Genomic DNA, 19,626 nt, shown 5'->3' on the forward strand with positions numbered 1-19,626 from the left:
TCAGCTGCACACCATCGTATTGTGTTTATAAATCTGTAAAGAAATAACCATAATCAAAATGTCACTAAGCCAGGTAACTGCTCTTGGTTTGGTGTACATTAAAGGTTTTAATATATGCTAAATACGAAATCATAAAGGTACTTTCATTGTGAAAGCATCTCACGTGCAAATACACTTATTGCAAGACACGTTTTAGTTAGATTTCTAGTTTTAAGATGCATCCTCACCTATCTCCCAGGATATATGCAGATATAAATGTTTACTGCAGTGTTTTTATTTTCACTGTCCTTTCTGTTGGAATAATAAACGTTCTTTTGGGGCCTCTTAAACTTAGGGCAATAATGCCCTCCAGACGTTGTTGGGACTATCAGCTATTGACCAAGTTGGCAGGGGTTGATGTAGAGAGCCCCACATTGACTACCCCTGGCTTAGGGCTAGTTAACCAAAAGAGGTCCAGTAAGTCCAATCAGGAACGTTGGACTTACTGGACCTCTTTTGGTTAACTAGGAAACACACCCGCACTGCCGGCAGTGCTAAGAACCAGCTCATTGTGAATGGACAATAGGAGCATTTGAGTTCCAGCAGCAGAAACAGATGAGAGAGACCATGAAGTCTGGAGCACAGGGGCAGGCAACAGCAGGAAAACCAGGACTGTGTGTATGATGCGATGCCCGGATCTTGGCTGATGAGTTGGCCTCGGATGTTTGGGGTTGTGCTGGGCTTCTTCTGTTTTTCAACTTTGCTGAAGGCAGCTCCCGAGTTTTCAGGTGAGTCTGTGAGATGAGCTAAAACTGAGAGGAGGGAGGCTCTTCTCCAGCATCCGTCCTGCTGCAACTGCTGTCTCCTAACAGGCAGTGACTGTAGAAGGAAGGCAGCCTCCACTAACCTTACACAAGATCTTAGAAATCTCTGTTCCATGCAGAGAGGCGGAGGTGGGAAGAAAGGAAGGGGGACAGTGGAAAGGCTGACTCAAAGAGCCTTTTTCTTAGACCAGGGGTGGCCAGCTCCCAAGAGATTGTGTTCTACTCACAGAGTTAAAAACTGGCAGTGATCTACCCCCTTTTTGGGGATTCAGGTCAAAGTTGTTGAGCTTTATTTAGGGAGGAGGAAAGTCCCATTTTTGGGGGGTGCAGGGCAACTATGTTGAGCTTTTTTGGGGGAACCAAAGTTGTTGAGCTTCTTTTGGGGGAGCCAGTGATCTACCAGTGATCTACCACAAATGTCCAGTGATCTACCAGTGAATTACAATCTACCTGTTGGACATGCCTATCTTAGACTATTGATTGATGACTCCTTGAATCACAGAGTTGCAAGGGACTTCATGGGTCATCCAGCCCAGACCCCTGTTGCAGGAAATTACAGATTCCTTGACAGGAGAGCCCACCACCTTCTGAGATATTTTGCTCTACCATTAGGAAGTTTTTCTTCCAGACTTTAAAAAGAAAAGTGGGTGACATTTTGCTGGTCCTCATTTGAAGAGCAGCCTTGGAGTATTATTGACATGAATCTAGGAGGGCAATTCTTCAGCTCATTTCCGAATTTTTCAAATGCCTTTGAAAGCACTATGTAGATATGTACATCTTCCCTCGCCCCTATACATCCCATAATGGAAATTCTTGTCACATTTGGGGTTTCTAGAACTTAAATTACTCCCAGGACTACACTATAGGGCTGCCTTAAATGAAAGAACTCCATGCAAAAAGCAAAAATGACTAAGTACAACAAAGAGTTTAAGGTGCTATAGTATGCATTATTTTTGCTGCAACAGACCAACGCAGCTGCCTTTCTGGAAATAGCTAAAATAATAATAATAATAATAATAATAATAATAATAATAATAATAATAATAATAAATTATTTGTACCCTGCCCATCTGGCTGGGTTTCCCCAGCCACTCTGGGCGGCTTCCACAATGACCAAAAGTACACTAAGATGTCACACATTAAAAACTTCCCTGAACAGGGCTGCCTTAAGATGTCTTCTGAATGTCAGGTAGTTGTTTATCGCTTTGACATCTGCTGGAAGGGCATTCCACAGGGCGGGCGCCACTACCGAGAAGGCCCTCTGCCTGGTTCCCTGTAGCTTTGCTTCTCGCAATGAGGGAACCGCCAGAAGGCCCTCGCTGCTGGATCTCAGCGTCTGGGCAGAACGATGGGGGTGGAGACGCTCCTTCAGGTATACTGGGCTGAGGCTGTTTAGGGCTTTAAAGGTCAACACCAACACTTTGAATTGTGCTCAGAAACGTACTGGGAGCCAATGTAGGTCTTTCAAGACCGGTGTTATGTGGTCTTGGCAGCCGCTCCCAGTCACCAGTCTAGCTGCCGCATTCTGGATTAGTTGTAGTTTCTGGGTCACCTTCAAAGGTAGCCCCACATAGAGCGCATTGCAGTAGTCCAAGCGGGAGATAACTAGAGCATGCACCACTCTGGCGAGGCAGTCCGCAGGCAGGTAGGGTCTCACCCTGCGTACCAGGTGGAACTGGTAGACTGCTGCCCTGGATACAGATGACTACCAATGTGATCATAATCACATCCCCATAGACACACCTCTTCTAAGACTGTACAAAATTAAAATCAACTCAATGCAGACATGTATGGCTGCAAGGGTCCCTTCCAACCATACAATTCTATGATTCTAATAGGAAGCCTGCTATTATCTCACCCCCTCCCTTTTGCTTAACATTCAACCTGATGAAATTTCTGTCGAATTCAAGCTCTTCCTCGCAATTCTTTGGCGTTTTGGGTGGTCATGATGAAAGGATCTTGCCATTTTCAAACTAAAAATGCATGCTATTGCAACCCACCTCTTTGTCTGCCCCACTCGTTTGGTAGGTTTCTCTTTTAGAAAAGCTTGCTTATTTGGCAAGCAGAGGGGAGGCAAATAGCACCCATGAGAAATCATAGTCTCTGCATATGTGGTGACACTTTGCCTCTTTTAGTGCTTGCTCTACAGCACCACTTACCCACAATGTTAAAACAAAACTACATTAGAACCCTGCCCCCCTCAAACCCTTGTGGTTCCTTTCAATAAAGCTGTTGTTCCATTATAGGGCCAGAACAGACTGCAGAGTGACTGAAATCAGCATGGTTATGCTGACGTTCTTGAACATTTTAAGTTGGGATGGCCAATGTGGTGCACTCCAGGTGCTGCTGGACTCCAACTCCCATCAGCTTCAGCCAGCATGGCCAATGGTGAGGGATGATAGGAGTTGTAGTCCGGTGCCATCTGGAGGGTATCACATTGGCAAGATGTTATGGACACAATAATAGTGCATTAGTAGTGAGCTTATCGTGCTTTAGTTTCTTCTGCAATGCTTCCATATTATTGCTGTCTAGAAGGACTATAGCACAGCAAAAGTGGGGCCAATATAAACCAGAACATTTGTGGTATAAAAAGTTGTGCGATTTCAGCAGGAAGTTGCAGCATATGCACTGATTGGAAATGAATCTGTGTAACCACCCCAAAACTTTTACAGGTGCAGAGAATGCACACCTGGGGCCCCTCTAAGTGATGTTCCTACATCATGAGGGTCTCAAGAACCAACCCAAACTCATCACATTTCTTGATGGTGGCACCAAGAGATAGAGGAGTGTAAAGATTGGTGGACACTCAAGTTTAAAAAAAATTAGCTTTGCTAAGCCAGTTCTGGTCCAGAAGTGGATGGTTTCACTTATTTCTATATTTTAAAATGATAGGAGATTGGCAGACATATTTAGCATTATTTTCTTTCCAGAGACACCCAAACCAATTTGCTTTGTTTTTCCATCAGGTTACCTACAGAAGATTTTGAAAAACCATACTGCCCACGCCTGTGATAGGGAGCAGATGACAATAATTTGCCCCCACAAGACTTCCATTAGTGTCCTTTCTGCATTCTATGGACGCCGAGTGCCCAGTCGAAACCTATGCCCAACCACAGAAGACCTCTCCTTGGAAAGCACTGATTGTGTGTCTGCCACAGCCCAACAGGTAAAAGGCCCTAACATTTACATAGAACAGCACAAAAAATGTGTTGATAGAATTAATAACAGAGAACTGGGGCACTGCTTGCTGAGCAGAAATTAACATGCTATTTTTAAAAATTGGAATGTGCAAGTTTTTTCCCCTTTTTTTTAATCAAGCAGCTGCAGCTCAGTGGTAGAATATCTGCTTTGCAGGTAGAAAATTCAACCTCCAACTTCTCTAGGTAGAGCTGGGAATGTCCCCCATCTGAAATCAGAATAGACCTGGCCAGAAGGGCTCAAGGTTACCCAATGAGCTTCAGTTAGAGTGTTGAACTAAAATATGGGTTCAAATCCCCACTCATCCACGAAGCTTACTGTGTGACCTTGGTCCAGTCACTGTTTCTTATTCTAGCCTAATCTTCATAGGGTTGTTGTGAAGACAAAATGGGTAAGGGGGGTTGAACTCTATGGTCCTTGGAAGAATGGTAGGATGCAATTTTTATTAAAAAATGCTCACAAAAATTAGGACACCTATCCACTAAAATACAGATGAATATCTGTGGGGACTTTTTTTTGAAATAAATAATAATTGCAAACTGATATGGAAATGCAGTGAAATGAACTTGCAGTTGGAAAAATAAGAAATCAAAGAATTCAAAACTGATGGACTCATCCACTTACTTCACAATATACTGGCTGCTTAGAGTACAAAACCCATCCAAGATGAACTAACAAAGTTTGCTTAGTAAGCAAGCCAGCCAGCTATGTTTATCCAAGATTAAAGTCAAGGCATTTCCTCATTTGCACAATTCATTTGGCAAAGAGTGGGTCTGATGGGAAGGGTGGGGAGGAGGCCTGAGAAGCAAGCTTGTGCTCTAGTAATTCAGAACTTTGCATCAAGATCCGACTCACTGCTGTCACCAGGAAACTCCTTCTTTGCATAGCTCACTATGTCTCCTTAGCATTGCATGCACACAACATGTGTGATCTTCACTCATGTGATAATCAGCATGGAGGTAGCACTGTATTCTCCTTTCCCATGCAGAAGGGGTTTCTAGGTAGGGATTTTCCTTGCTTTCATGAAATGGCCGCAAGTAGCAGCTGTAATGTGGTTGCTACAGGAGTAGCTGGTGTCAACAAGAATATGCCAAAAATGCAGAGGATGGAACAAAGCATTTCAGTGTGCTGGGCAAGAGGATAAGGCTACTATGGCTACTAGTCATGGAAGCTGGCTGATGAGGACAAATGAGGTGCTGCCCAACCAACTTCAGCCAGCCTTACCTGCCATCTGACTTACAAGCAGTCATGGGGATGCCTCTGCCTGTCATTGACTCTAGCTCTGCCTACTGCTGGTCTCCCTGCACCACCAGTTCCAATAGCCACCAATGTAGCCACTCCTACCTCCATGGTCAGAAGCACAATGCCTCTACATGCCTGTTGCTGGGAATCACAAGCAAGGAGGGAGCTATTGTATTCACGTCCTGCTTGTGAGCTTCCCATAGGTTTCTGGCTGGCATCTGTGAGATCAGAATGTGGACTCGATGGGCCACTGGCAAGACCCAGCAGAGCTGTTCTTATGTTCTTCAGATTCACTAAAAGAGATTCCTAGGGAGAGGTTGTATGGGTAGGCTCACAGTAATGGTCCTACAGGGAAGAGGACTCTCTGAATGTATAATCTGCAGTATCCGATAAGTCAGCTGTTTTTGCTGCCTTTCTATACCTTGGGAAACAAGCTATTTGTAGTGGTGCAGTTAGTTAATTTTAGGCTCTGGGCTTAATGGGCTTACAAGGAAGGGGACACTCCATAATGATAATGTGCATTCCGTCACGTACTTCAGAACGTGCTAAGCCAGACCTCCCTCTGATGTGGCCCCTGGATTTCTGCCCCCAAATTCTGCCCTGACAGCACCACTGGCTGTTTGGACTGCTGGGTCGTCATGAGTTGAACAGGCTTTGATCTAGTCAGGAGAGATAACATGAGCAGCTGCAGGGCCTTCTAAAAGCACATCACTCCATCTAGTGCTTGGCTGAAGACTAGCAATTGGCAGCTGTGGTTTCGTCAGTAAACATTAGAATTTAAGTAGCGCTTGTGTGTTAGAACCTGGTGAAATAGCTAGACTTGTGTGTATTTAAGAGACATCCACATGTGTATTTTAGTTGTGACAGTCCCTGTTAATCATTTAATTAGCATGTGTGAAGGCTAATTGAGTCAGACCTCTGTGCTAGACCTGTACCAGACATCACTAATTCTGTGATGTCAGCATGGGTTCAGAGGTAATAGAGTTCAACCCAATTTCCTTGGAGGTAATGATCCATTAGCACAACAAAGCATCAAAGAACTAGATGGGAGAATGCAGGTGAGTGGGGCCTCTCTCTGTGTACTAGGGCTTAGACTAGCTAGGTTAGAACAGGTGGGATGTGACCATTCTTGGGGGAAAGGCAAGCAGCAGGGCAGGGATGCAGCTGCCTTTGGAAGAAGCTGGCACTGCTTAGGATGAGATGCTCAGAACTAGGGCTGACATATGTCCAGGGTTTCCCAGACATATCCGGGATTTTGACCTTGAAAACCACATCTGGGAGGAATTTCCAGTTCACGGCAAATTGTCTGGGAAAACTCAGGTGTATGGCAATGAGACCTTTTTTGAAAAATAAAGCTCTAAAAGTGATGAAAATAAGGCAAATTTGCACAAAGCGCTCAGCGCGTATGTTGGGCAGCGGTGGCTGAGGCGAGAGACAGGATTCGCTGGACTGAGGGAGAGAGAAGGTGTGTGGAGCCTCAGCTCAACTTTTGCACTTGCCTTTCAGAGGCAGCGGCTGGGGCAGGAGGCTCCCAAGCAGGATGCTAAGGCAGAACCCGGGGAACACAGCGCCTGCTCTGCACTGGGCCATGCTATCGAGCAAATTGAACCGAGGAAGGCAGGGAGCGGGCTGGGGGGCTTGAGGGGGAGAGATAAGAAGGAAAGTAGTGTGAGGAGAGGTAGCCGAGACAGCTCTCAGCACCAGCTGTTCTTGCTCTGGTGGTTGAGTCAACGGGGGCACCAGGAGGCAAGCCAGTCACACAACCCTACTCAGAACCCCCTCCACAGTAGACTCAGGTTGTAAATATGTGTAAATAACCCGTATTTCAGAAAGATACCACAGTCTCCCCTGTGCCTTATTGTCCAAAGGGAAACACAAACCCCCTGAGTAAAGCACCAGAAACCCCTGGAATATCACACTGTTCGTGGAGATTGGAATGGAGTGCAATATGTTAGGATCTCCCATGTGGGTGCTCTGAAGGTCAGTGGGACGTGGGAGAGGTTGTTTCTACCCACACATGTTGTAGTCATCCTTTGCTAGCCTGTAGCCCTTCAGCTGCTTTTGGGCTATGGCCAAAACTATGAGGCAGTTGCCTTGGGCAGCAGAACTCCAAGGGGCAGGTGCTCAGCCTATCCCATCCCCTCTACTATTGGCGGCTTCTGGCAAGATCTCATACATGCCATGAAATCTCACGAGACCTCGTCAAAATCTCGTGTGATTTTGAGAGCTCACCAGAATCCAGTGACGACATCACCACTTGGCAGGCGCCACTGCACAACCCTAATGAGAGTGACTTCATGCAGGAGGTTTCCATGGCAGATGGCACATTCCTGTTTTGCCTCAGGCAGCAAAATGGGACCGGGTGTCCCTGGTATTGACTTTTATGGGGAGTTGCACTGGAATTTGATGGGAGTTGTAGGGAGCTGTAGTCCAAAATATCTGGAGGGTACCAGGTCAGCAGAGTTTTTTCTAGGCACGAGTCATCACCTTTCTAACAAAGAACTTAACTCTGGTACAACTTTAAAGCCTCTCCTTCTCCTACAGAAAATGATGGATGAGTGTCAGGACCAGCGATGGTGTCATTTCTCTGTCCACAGCCATGTGTTCGGCCCTGATCCATGCCCAGGTACGCACAAGTACTTGGTGGTCTCCTACAAATGCAGACCAGGTGAGTGAGTTCAACAAGGCATTAACTAGGCCAGGGTTCATTGGTGTTAGCAGTTTATGATTCTGATGTTCCTTTTGAAGTCACATTTACTTTTCTTATTTAAGCAGTCCGCAGTCAAGCAATGTGTACAAAAATGCACATATTGTGATAAAAGCAAGAATAAACTGAAAAATAACGCATCTATGTGTGCATAAAACATGTGTGCATCTGTTGGTGAAAATAACATATAAAAATGCATTATAATAGGGGAAATTGCACACAATCATGCATATATTAGGAGACCAAAATACTGGTGAATCACAAATGGATGTGGACAGTGCTTTTTTTCCTGGGGGTACGCAGGGGTACGCATACCCCTAAACATTTTGTGAATCTCTCTACTTTTGTCCATTTATTATATTTATTTTCCCCGATTTGAACTATAAAATAGTGATTTTCTTAAGTCAAAATGAGTACCCCTAAACATTGTTTTAGAAAAAAAGCACTGGATGTGGAAATGTGGAGAACGGGTGAGTGGAAAAAATGAAAAATTTCAGAGAAGCTGAAATTGACAGATTTGTCCATCCCTGTGTCCTAGCCAACCATCGCCTGAAGACCGTGTGTGAAAATGAAAAACTGAGACTGCAGTGCCGGAACAAGTCCATCCTAGCTATTTACTCTGCCATCTATGGGAGGCCTTTGCGGGGAAAGCCAGAATGCGAATCGGTGAACAGGACGGGACCTGACATAGGTATGAAGGGAAATGGCAGTGGCCTGGAGTTTCCCAGGACAAAGCTAAGAGCTTCTGGAGCTTGAACAGTCACCAAAGGATTAAAAGCAGCAGATCAGTTTTATTTATTTATTTTACCAGATTCCATTTCTGAAATGCTCCCCTCAAAATATCTCAAAGCAATTTCAAAGTACCTTAAGGACTATCTCATTTCTTAATCTCCAGACCCAATCACTGATAGCGTCTGGCGGGGCACTTCCTGTGGCTCCCTATGGCTTTGAAGTTTGGTTGGCCTTCACAGGGGACTGAGCCTTTAGCATGGCAACCTCTGTCCTGTAGAACTTCCTGCCACTAGATGTTTAGCCAGAACCATCCCTCCCTTCTTCTGAAAACTATCTTCCTTAAACAGGACTTTGCAATATGAATTTCCTTTTTCTTTTTAGCCATTCAATATTTCTTGATTTGTTTTTGCTGTTTTTAAAATGATGGTTTTTTTATGGATAGTTTGCAAATTTTATTCTTACACATTGTATAGCACCTTGATATAGATATTTATGAAAGCGAGGGTTATAACTATGAAAACAAACAAACACCTGCAATTAAAACAATTAAGAACAATTCCTTACTTAAGACCATAAACAACAATCCCATACAATTAAACAATTAAAAGCAATTTCATATGTAGTAACATTTACTGATACATCACAGATACATAATGGGATAAAGATCTCCACTTGGAAGCTTGTTGGAGAAAGGCAGGCCTTCCGTAGAGATCAGAGATAGTGGTTGTTGAACATGTGAGAGTTCCAATTTTAGGCAATGCCCCCTTTCCTCCTAGCACCCAGTCTCTCACTCACCTGCTGAGTTTTTCATGCTGTTTGCATCACTCAAAGACAAATGTGGTTTTGAACAGGCGCATCAGACTTGTTACTGAATACCAGCCACAAGAAATCTGGCTGGTCTCCCCACATTGCCCAGGGTCTGCTTCAGTCATGCCACACCAACTGCCCTGCATCTGATGTCGCATACAATAGGTGAAGATGCTGCTCACTGCCAAATGTTGGGTTTGTAGACACTGCACATCAGTAGGCAGGTGGCACCTGCAGTGCCCTGTGCCGTTGCCCGCATGGGTTGATTTCAAATCACACAGGCAAATCAAGATGCCCCACTTGAAGCCATTGTGATGCAAGGTGATTGACAGAAGGGCGGCACTATCCACCAGTCAAAAAGATCCACAGGGGTTGGGGCACCTAAGCATTGTTTCGCCAACTAGAAAGAGTTCCCCACCTTGGCCAAAGGTGAATAATGTATACTAACTGTCTGAGAACCTGGCACTAGGGGTTGGTTTCCATCTGGGGCTGAATGCCAACTACTAGAGCACCCTAGCCCTGCTTCTTCTCCTTGCTGTTTCTCTCTGTTCACCTTTCTGGGTAGAAGAAACATTATGGGAGCAAGGAGTAGCAAATTTCTCTCATCTCTCTCTCCTCCCCGTGACAGTTGTATCATACCCTCCAACATTTTCATCTCCAGAATGGGAACATCTGAAGGGGCATGCCTTCTGGTCTGGTGGTCTGGCAGTCATCACTTGGGTCATCCCAAAGTGCTGGACTGACCCTGCTGACTTGCGCCAGAGTGAGTGCCAGGCCACAAAATGGGACATTCCAGGATACAAACAGAAGCTGGGATTGACTTCTATGGTTCCTGCTTAAAACAGGGTGCTTGGAGGTAGATATGCTGTAGACTTCAGGCCGAAGAGATCAGTGAATAGGCAGCAACAACAGAAGTGAGGAGAAGGGCACCATTGCCCAAGATCCTTGCAAAACCTGAAGCCAGCAGTAATAGAGCCTAAGTGATGACAGATAACCTTCACACTGATGGAGACCATTTAAATTTACACAGTGGAAGAGAACTTTCAGAATGCCACTGTTAGTCACAAGGAAATTTCAGAAGTGTGATATCAGGTGATTGTCAGGCCTGTAGTGGGTGGGGGGTTGGAGAAGGCAGGATTTAACCTACTTGCCTTATGCTGTTTCCTACCCCTAAGTTTGTGGTTGAACTGAAGCCAGGTGTGGCACTTCTGCACCGTTCTTTGGGACTGAATGTGCTGTGTCCATGCTTTAGAGTGTCTGGCTCCTGATGCCTTGAGGAGAGTTTCCCGGAGGTGTCACAAGAAGGAGAACTGCACCATTGTTGCTGATAAAGCCACTTTCGGAGACCCCTGCTTCCCTGGAGTGAAGAAACAGCTGAGAGTCTCCTATACTTGCGGTAAGCTACGTAAAAAAACCTGTATCAAATTGTGCTTGATTGGAAAACTGGCACTGTAGAAATCAGAGGGACAGGAGAATGCTTAAACTGCTTGACAGCTGAAGGTTAAGATATGGATGGCACTCCTACCTATAAGAATTGCTGCTGTCACAAAAAATCCCTGTGGCCAAAGGCCCTTCTAGGTCAGCATCCTGTTCCTCATGGTGGCCAACCCAGATACCTCAAGGAAGCTCACAAGCAGGACACAAGGACAATAGACCTCTCCCACCATTGTCTTCCAGTGACTGGAATTCAGAAACCCTCTGACGCTGTAGGTAGTAAACAGCCATCATGACTGGCATAAGAACTTAAGACCAGCCCTGCTGGATCAGCTCAGTGGTCCATCTATTCCAGCATCTTATTTTCATAGTGGCCACATAGATGCATATGGAAAGCCTGCAACAGCACTCTCTCCTCCTGTGGTTTCCAGCAACTGGCATTCAGGAGCCTTTTGGGCTTGTTGATCAGAAGGTCAGTGGTTCGAATCCCCGTGACGGGGTGAGCTCTCATTGCTCTATCCCAGCTCTTGCTAACCTAGCAGTTTGAAAGCATGCCAGTGCAAGTAGAAGGGAAGGTAAACGGCATTTCCGTGCGCTGTGGTTTCCGTCACAGTGTTCTGTTGCACCAGAAGCGGTTTAGTCATGCTGGCCACATGACCCGGAAAGCTGTCTGTGGACAAATGCTGTCTCTCTCGGCCTGAAAGTGAGATGAGTGCCGCAACGCCATAGTCACCTTTGACTGGACTTAACCGTCCAGGTGTCCTTTACCTTACCTTTTTACCTATTATTGAAGTAAATACATGTTCTCTCATGTGCTTCTTGTACTTAATGTTTCTCTCTCTGACAAGCAGTGACATTAAATAATTCTAGATGGAAGCATTTATTTTATTCATGTGTTTCTATTTACCAGTACTATTCCAGCTGTTCCTTGTCTACTCAAAACCCCAAATCTTTATAGTTCCTTTTCATTAAGATAAAACTTTTTAAGTTTAATCTTGCTGCTGCTTGCATATTTGATTCTAAGTGTTGCTTGCTTGGTCTTAATAGACTTGGTGTTGTCCTTCTCCTTAGAATAGTTTTGATCTGATGAGTTTAAGTTCAGTGTGTCATAGTCTGCTTTATTTAGTCTGTCTTGACTGCAGCCACGTTATGTTTATGTTATTTATCAAGCCATAGTCTGCCTTGTTAAATTCTTAAGGTGCTATTCATTTAAGTTTTATTCAGAGCAGACCCATTGAAATTATTGAACATGAGTAAGTTAGGTTAATTAATTTTAATGGATTTATTATTGCTAAAGCGTTGAATACCACCCCTTGTGCCTTGTGTATATGGCTGTTTCACAAACACACTGACAGTGTGCTACCTCCTGCACAAGCATTCACTGTTGCACACAGTAGCAACTATAAAATGGGCATCAGTCCATTTTGTGCTGAAAGTTGGCAGCAAAACCTCCACCATGACACACACACCCCAATCACAAACAATGATTCCTCTTCCCCTTTTTAGTGCCAAGGCAGCTGCTGGAAGAGGTGGGCCGCAACTCCCAAGAAGACCCTTTCTTAATCTCAGACTACACACATGGTAAGTATCCCGCTTTTACCTTAATCACAAGTAAAGCTCTGCTTTAGAATCTGCTGGTAGAATCTTCTACCACCACAATCCATCTAAGGCAGGCAGGCAATCCCTTCTGCAGACTGTGGTCTCAGGTGGTGAATGCTGAGAGGACTGTATCCTAACTGGGGCCACAAAGAAAGAAGTGTGTGCTATCCGCATGATAAGCAGAATCATGAGATTTGCAACTTTTTAACCCCCCCCCCAAAAAAAACTTATCAACCCCCCCTTTCCTAAACAACCCAATGGGTATTCCAAAATGTAGCCATGAAGTAGGTGGAAAAAATAAAAATGGAGGTGAGTGGTGGTTAAGTGTTCTGTTTGGAGGGAGTGATTGGTTGCAACCTCAATAAAGCATTTTGTGCAGGTCCCAATTGTTAATTAGATTCCCTATTGAACAAACTAAGGCCCTTCTGAGCCTGTTTTGTGTGCAGAACAGAAAGCATGAGGGACAAAGCATGTTCCTTTCCTTTCCATTAGCTAATTGCCTTGGCCTAATAACACCCAGAACATCCTTATTGGCTTCTCCCCCTAGTATTCACTGTATTAAAAGGACACAAGTCTTGTGTTTCCCAGGGGTCTTATCTGAACCTTGTTGAGCTGCATCTCCTTAATTACTGTATTGGCCTAAATATAAGCCGCACCCGAATATAAGCTGCACCTTTAAAATTGGAGGGGGACAGGGAGAAAAAAACAAAACCCAAATATAAGCCACAGCAGACTGGCTGCACCCCTTTGCCCCGTGCTCCTGGTCTATTCTGCTTTGCCAGCGGCCCCCTTCCCCCCTTCGATCCAATGGCTCAGGGTAGGCTTTGGAGTGGCGGGCGGCAGCGCTCCTGGGCTGCTTCCTGGGGGGAGAGCCATGCCCCTTTGCCGGCAGTGTAAGGTCCTGAATATAAGCCACACTTTAACTTTTCACAATTGGAATTTGGAAAAAAGAGTGAGGCATATATCTAACCCCACTTGGAAGTTTATCTGGTTGTTATACAGTGGACCCTTGGGTTATGTTACCTTCGGGTAACATAACTTCCAGGTTGGGAATGCGGCAAACCCGGTATACTTCTGGGTTTCGCCGTGCATGCATGCACAGAAGCGCTTTGCGCACCGCACGTGTGCGCAGAAGCGGTGCCTCATGTTGTGGACTTTTCGGGGTATGTACGGACCCCTGGAACAAATTAAGTTCATATCCGGAGTGTCCACTGTATTTCTTTAAATATTCGCTAAAGTATTCCCACTCCTCTTTTATAGCCAACTCATCCTGATTTCTTATCTTTGCAGTCAACATTGCTAACTCCGCGTATTCTATTAGCTTATTCTGCCAGTTTACTTCTGTGGGACTATTTTCACCTTTGGACATAAAAATCCTTTCACCTTTGGGCATAAATTATTCTTGCCGCTGCTGTTGCTTAGAGGAAGAGACTAAGTACTTTCTTGTGTATTTCACCCTCTACTATACTCAATAAGAACATCTCCGGAGTGTTTTTTGTTTGTTTGTTTGTTTGTTTGAGAAATGAGAACCTTACCATCTTTTTTTTTTGTTTGTTCTGAGTATATCATCTCCCAATAATCTTTGGCTTTCTTACAACCCCACCACATATGTCCCTTCAATCTCTTCACATTTCCAGCATAAATTGGTTCATTTTGTCGAGTTCCCTGCCCACCACTTTTCTCAGTTGTTATCAGTTCTGCCTTGAATGGGGGTTCCATTTCCCGTCTTTGTTCTCCTGTGACTTTCCCTCACTGCTCAAGATCCCACCTGGGCTCACCTAATCTCCTCATGTTCAGAGGGAAATTCATTGCCCGTGCTCATTCATGAGGGGCAAGAGACAAGCCATGTCTCCAAAGCAAAAACTGGGTCAGTGAGTCTATCCTGAGTGTTAACACTGTGAGATGAGCAACCATGGATGGAAGCAGCAGCAGCTAGAAGCCAGTTAAAGTATATTAAAGAAGCAATAGTGGTGATGGGGCCTTGCATCACCAGCTGTAGTTTTTGTTTAGGGAAGGAGAGTGAAAGCCAGCTGGCCATGAAAGAGAGGACCAGAGAGGACAGGAAGCACTGGATTAGGCCTAGCCCAGAACAGTCTGCCCCTTGAGGCAACAGGGCAAGATAGTGCCTATTTTCATCTCATGTGTAGAAGTGAACTGGGTTGGCAGATAATTCTGATTGCAACACGGCTGATGTGGCAATGCCCTCCATTGCATCAGTGGCAGCATGCTAGTTTAAAGGTGTGGCAAGACAGGTTGGGTGGTGTACACAGCTCTGTCCTCCAACAGAGGGGAGTAGTTGGAAAGTGTAGGAGAAACAGTCGGGGGGCAGCCACCTCTGCTCTCTGCCCCTGCTGCCTGAAGTGTCCACCACCAGCCTTGCATAGGAAGTGGCCTTGAGTGCAAGGCCTTTGGTCCATCTCTCATGGTATCGTCAACACTGACTGACTCCAGATTGCAGCCAGCCCTACCTTGCTGTAGATGATGGTTCAATATCTGGATGCCACATAACTTAATCACCTCATCCTCAGAATGCACACCTGTCACCTAGCAGAGCAGAGGACTCTGAGATTCATTCTTCACGTGAAAGCAAGATGCAGTGTGGTGTACTGGTTAGAGTACTGGACTGGGACCAGAGAGACCAGACCCAGTCAGCCCTGAAACTCCCCAAGGGACCTTAGTCTCGTCATGCACTTTCAGGCTAGTCTACCTCAAAGGGCTGTTATGTGGATAAAAACAGGGTTGGGTGGGATAGAAATGGCTACACACATCATAATAATATCCTTCTGGTCCCTGAAACATTTTTGGTCGGCAGACGTAAATAGGAAGCAGAGAAAGTGAGAGTGAGGCCAAAGCTCACCAAAAGGGTGCAATGGTGACAGCCCCTACTAACCACCTGCTGTTACATGCTAACTGCCTCTGGACATGGAAGTTCTACTGAGCTCTCATGGTTAATAACCATGGGTAATAAATCTGTACTTTCTGAAGTTGTCGTCACTACAAGCTAAAAGCATAGGAAGTTGCCTTATCTCGAGTCAGACCATTGGTCCATCTAGACCAGCATTGTTTATACTGACTGGCAGCACCTCTCCAGGGTTTCTGGCAGGGGCGTCTCCCAGCCCCACCTGGGGGTGCCAGGGATGAACTTGGGACCTTCTGCATACAAAGCAGTTGCTTCACCACTGAGCCCTGGTCCTTCCCCTTTGTGATGGTGAGTTCCATAGATTACATGATAAAGGAGATGCAGTTTAAGGCTGAACGTCTGTTAGGCAGGCTTCCCTTCTCTCCCGAAACCCTTGTCAGTAAGAACGTGCTATCCCCTTGTTTGCTGCAGGTGGCTGGTACACTGGGCCGAGGCTTTCCAGGCTCCAAGAGAATCTGATGATATTTACTAGCTCTCTGGAAACTTTTGCCCTTTTCTGGGGTATGTCTGACTTCCCTGGGTGTGCAAGACGGGCAGAGTTGGGATGCTGGGGGAAACCAGGCCAATCAGGGCCATGGCGAACATTATGCGGGCGGCAAAGCTGTGACTGGGTCTCCCGACCTTTGCGGTAAATGGGGGTGGCACGTAGTTACTGCCAGAACAGAGGAAATGTGCCACTCCCCCCAAAAAAGAGAGGGCAAAAGGTTTGCACATGCTAAATTATGTGTGATAGATTCTGCTGTAGAAGTGACTGTCATAGCTGTAATAGAAATGCAACATGTCTTGCCATAGTGGTCTGTTCTGAAAACAGAGGACTGCTCTCTGTAAAGCAGGATAGCTTAACTGTTAAAGGTAAAGGTAAAGGTACCCCTGCCCGTACGGGCCAGTCTTGACAGACTCTGGGGTTGTGCGCCCATCTCACTCAAGAGGCCGGGGGCCAGCGCTGTCCGGAGACACTTCCGGGTCATGTGGCCAGCGTGACAAAGCTGCATCTGACGAGCCAGCGCAGCACACGGAAACGCCGTTTACCTTCCCGCTAGTAAGCAGTCCCTATTTATCTACTTGCACCCGGGAGTGCTTTCGAACTGCTAGGTTGGCAGGCGCTGGGACTGAACAACGGGAGCGCACCCCGCCGCGGGGATTCGAACCGCCGACCTTTTGATCGGCAAGCCCTAGGCGCTGAGGCTTTTACCCACAGCGCCACCCGCGTCCCTAGCTTAACTGTTAAGCAGCTCTTTTAAGCCATTTTTTATCAGTTCAGCAGTTTCAGGAGAAAGGTGCTTCACCTATGTCTCCTACCCCAGTCTTTTCCAGATCTGAAGCATCTGGAAGAAATGCAGGGACAATACAGATCCCCATCTTCTCACCACAGCAAGACTGTTAGCAGCTTTCAGATGGGGAGTGGGATTTAGAAAAAGGAAACAGCACTCCACTCACTCCAATAAAAACTGAAACCTTAATGTAACACTACAAGAAAAGGGTAAACCCATCATGGATCTCACATATCACATTTGACCTTTTGGGATGCCTTTTCTATGGGTGCAACACCCACTCTCTTTAAAGACATCATCCTAGAGTTGCAGAAGGAAAGCCCACTGGAATGAATGGGCAGGGGTTGCATGTTGTCGTCCTCCCCCCCCCCCCATTTAATCCAGATTTGCCAGTTCTGCAGATATGCAGTAAGTAAAAACTGGGTGTGGAGGTGGTAAATTCCAATTAGACAGGAAAAATAAACGGGGTAGCATTTTCATGACAACAGAATTGTGTGTGACAGGGAAGGGGAACCTTTGGCCCTCTAATAGGTTGTTGGACTGCAGCTCCCATCGTTCTTGACTACGAGTCATGCTGGCTGGGTCTGATTGGAGATGTAGTCCAGCAACATCTGGAGGGCCAAAGGCTTCTCATCCCTGGTGCAGGCGCTGTAAACTTGCATGCATGAGTCACACTGAGTGCACAATAAATTGGATGTGTCCTCTCTAATTATCAGTCCATCTCTCTTTTCCTCCAGTTAAACTGCAGACTTAGGTATATGAGGAGGAGAGGATGGCTGGAGCCGATGCCACGTTCAGGAGGCTCAGTCACCCCAAACCATGTCCTTTCTGCTATTGGCCCCTCCCTCTCAACACCCTATCTCTGCAAGGGAGGAGAATGTGGGTTGGCTTCCCCCCTGTTGAGTCTTACTTTCCTTTTTCTTTGCAGGTGTTCCTGAGAAGGTGGGCTTTTATTTCCTGTGCGGAGTCTCAGGAGGCCTGGTGTTCCTCCTCCTCCTCTTTGCACCCAAAGTGGCCTTCCTCCAGGATTTAAAGGAGGCTTTCAAAGCTGCAGAGCTGAGCGAAAGCTTAGAGCTGGAGACCACCAAGCTGCAGGATGAGCAGGATGACGAGAACCACGATGACAGCTCCTCCGACTCCTCCTTCCGCCGCCTCACTCGCACCTACCGCAACTCCAACAATATATTTGGGCCAGAGCTCACTGCGGCCCTGGAAGGAGCGGCAGACCATATGGGCCACGAGGGAGATGAGATCTGGATACCCAAGGAGTCCAGCCCATATGCCATCCACAAAATTAAGTCTGCTACCAAATGAGAAAGAATTTGCCATGGGAACAAGGTCAGAGCTGTCTGTTGTAAGCTGAGATGGACTGAGCTCAATGGCTTCATAGAATTATAGAATCATAGAAAAGGATCCCCAAAAGTCATTTAGTCCAACCCCCTGCAATGCAGGAATCACATCTAAAGAATCCCTGACAGATGACCACCCAACCTGTTTAAAAACCAATGAATTAAGGTAGTCCGTTCCGCTGTCCAACAGCTCTTACTGTCTGAAAGTTCTTCCTAATGTTTAGTTGGAATCTCCTTTATTGTAACTTTAATCTGTTGGTTTGGGTCCTACCCTCTGGAGCAAGCAGAAAACAAGCTTGCTCCTCCTTCTTCCACATCACAGCCTTATAGATATTTGAAGATGGCTGTGATATCACCCTTCAGTCTTCTGTTCTGTAGGCTGATCATACCCAACTCCCTCAACTCCTTACAATTAAGGAGACTCATAATGTCTCCAGACCCTTTATCGCTGGGGCTTTGCGAAGTTGGTTTTGTTATCTTCTTTTCCCATTCCAATGTATTTGGGGCAAGGGATTAGAAATGTAAAATAAGTGAGTATATTATGAGTAGGTCCCCATTTGAATCTACATTTAAAGCGGTGTTATACCACTTTAAACTGTCATGGCTTCTCCCTTCCAGAGCTGCAATTAACAGAGTGGTTTAACAATCAATCCTTTTCCCCAGAGAACTTTGGGAGTTGCAGCGCTGTGAGGGGAATAGGGGGTCTCCAAAAAACTCTCAGCACTTGTTAACTACAGTTTCCAGGATTCTTTCAATGCCTAGTGCAGATGGGACCTTAAGTTACATTTAGATCAGAGATAGGGAGCCTGTGGTGACCTCCAGATGTTGTTGTACTATAACTCCTTCCATCCCTTCCCATTGGCCATGCTGGCTGGGGATGGTGGGAGTTGGAGCAAAGTGATGCCTTCCAGTTGTTGCTGCACTACAACTCCCATCATTCATGACCACCCCTGGTTGGGGTTGGTGGGAATTGTAGTCCAACAGCAACAGAAGGGCATCGCTCTGCTCTTATCATATTTCTTTCATTTTCTGAATGCCAAACTAGACCAAGGTAGATATAGGAGGAAGAACTGCCGGGTCTGCCTGGTTTCAATGGCCTCCAGCAACACTATCCAGAGAAACATTGATGTGGAAACCTAGTCTTTGTTGTTGCTGTTGTTGTTTTAAAAAAATACTCTAGCTCAGTATATGTAACACCTGGAACCTGACTTGACATAAAACTATGTAATGTGAGTTTTGAAAACAGGGAGAGGCTGCTGCTTTTAACAAATTGATTTGCTCTTCCTACTGCATTTTTAACCTTATTTTTCAGATATGCTCATGAGCAAAATCCGGCAGCACCTGCTTCCTTCTCTGGATGTGTTTAACAGGCCTGGATGCCAAGAGCTGTAAATCTGAAAATAAAAATATTTTGCACAAAATTTAAAGTTTGGCCATAGTAGTGTGTTGTTGATGTTCTAAAAAAAAAAAAAAGGTTGTGACTTATTTATTTATGAGTTCAATGTATATGTTATTGGTAAATACAACAATTGCAAATTAAGGTGAGTACAATTCACTGGTTTAT

At 45.6% G+C, this 19,626-nt stretch overlaps 1 protein-coding gene across 5 annotated transcripts; it reads left to right on the forward strand.

Annotated features, from left to right (window-relative positions):
- The first annotated feature begins 529 nt into the window (after positions 1–529).
- Positions 530–19,283, forward strand: LOC114589134 (protein eva-1 homolog C-like). Of its 5 annotated transcripts, none has more exons than XM_077922389.1 (9): positions 530–767; positions 3,770–3,969; positions 7,788–7,911; positions 8,489–8,641; positions 10,118–10,252; positions 10,742–10,885; positions 12,430–12,504; positions 15,854–15,943; positions 17,642–19,283. In XM_077922389.1, exons 1-9 carry the CDS (start codon positions 668–670, stop codon positions 18,025–18,027), a joined length of 1,407 nt encoding a protein of 468 aa, XP_077778515.1. In that variant the 5' UTR covers positions 530–667; the 3' UTR covers positions 18,028–19,283. The 5 variants fall into 5 exon arrangements, with proteins under 5 accessions (XP_077778515.1, XP_077778516.1, XP_077778517.1 ...); XM_077922390.1 differs by having other exon boundaries at positions 10,151–10,252; XM_077922391.1 differs by lacking the exon at positions 15,854–15,943 and having other exon boundaries at positions 17,642–19,282.
- Positions 19,284–19,626: the final 343 nt, after the last annotated feature.

This window comes from Podarcis muralis, chromosome Z (genome assembly GCF_964188315.1).
Source record: "Podarcis muralis chromosome Z, rPodMur119.hap1.1, whole genome shotgun sequence".
Classification (NCBI taxonomy): Eukaryota; Metazoa; Chordata; class Lepidosauria; order Squamata; family Lacertidae; genus Podarcis; species Podarcis muralis.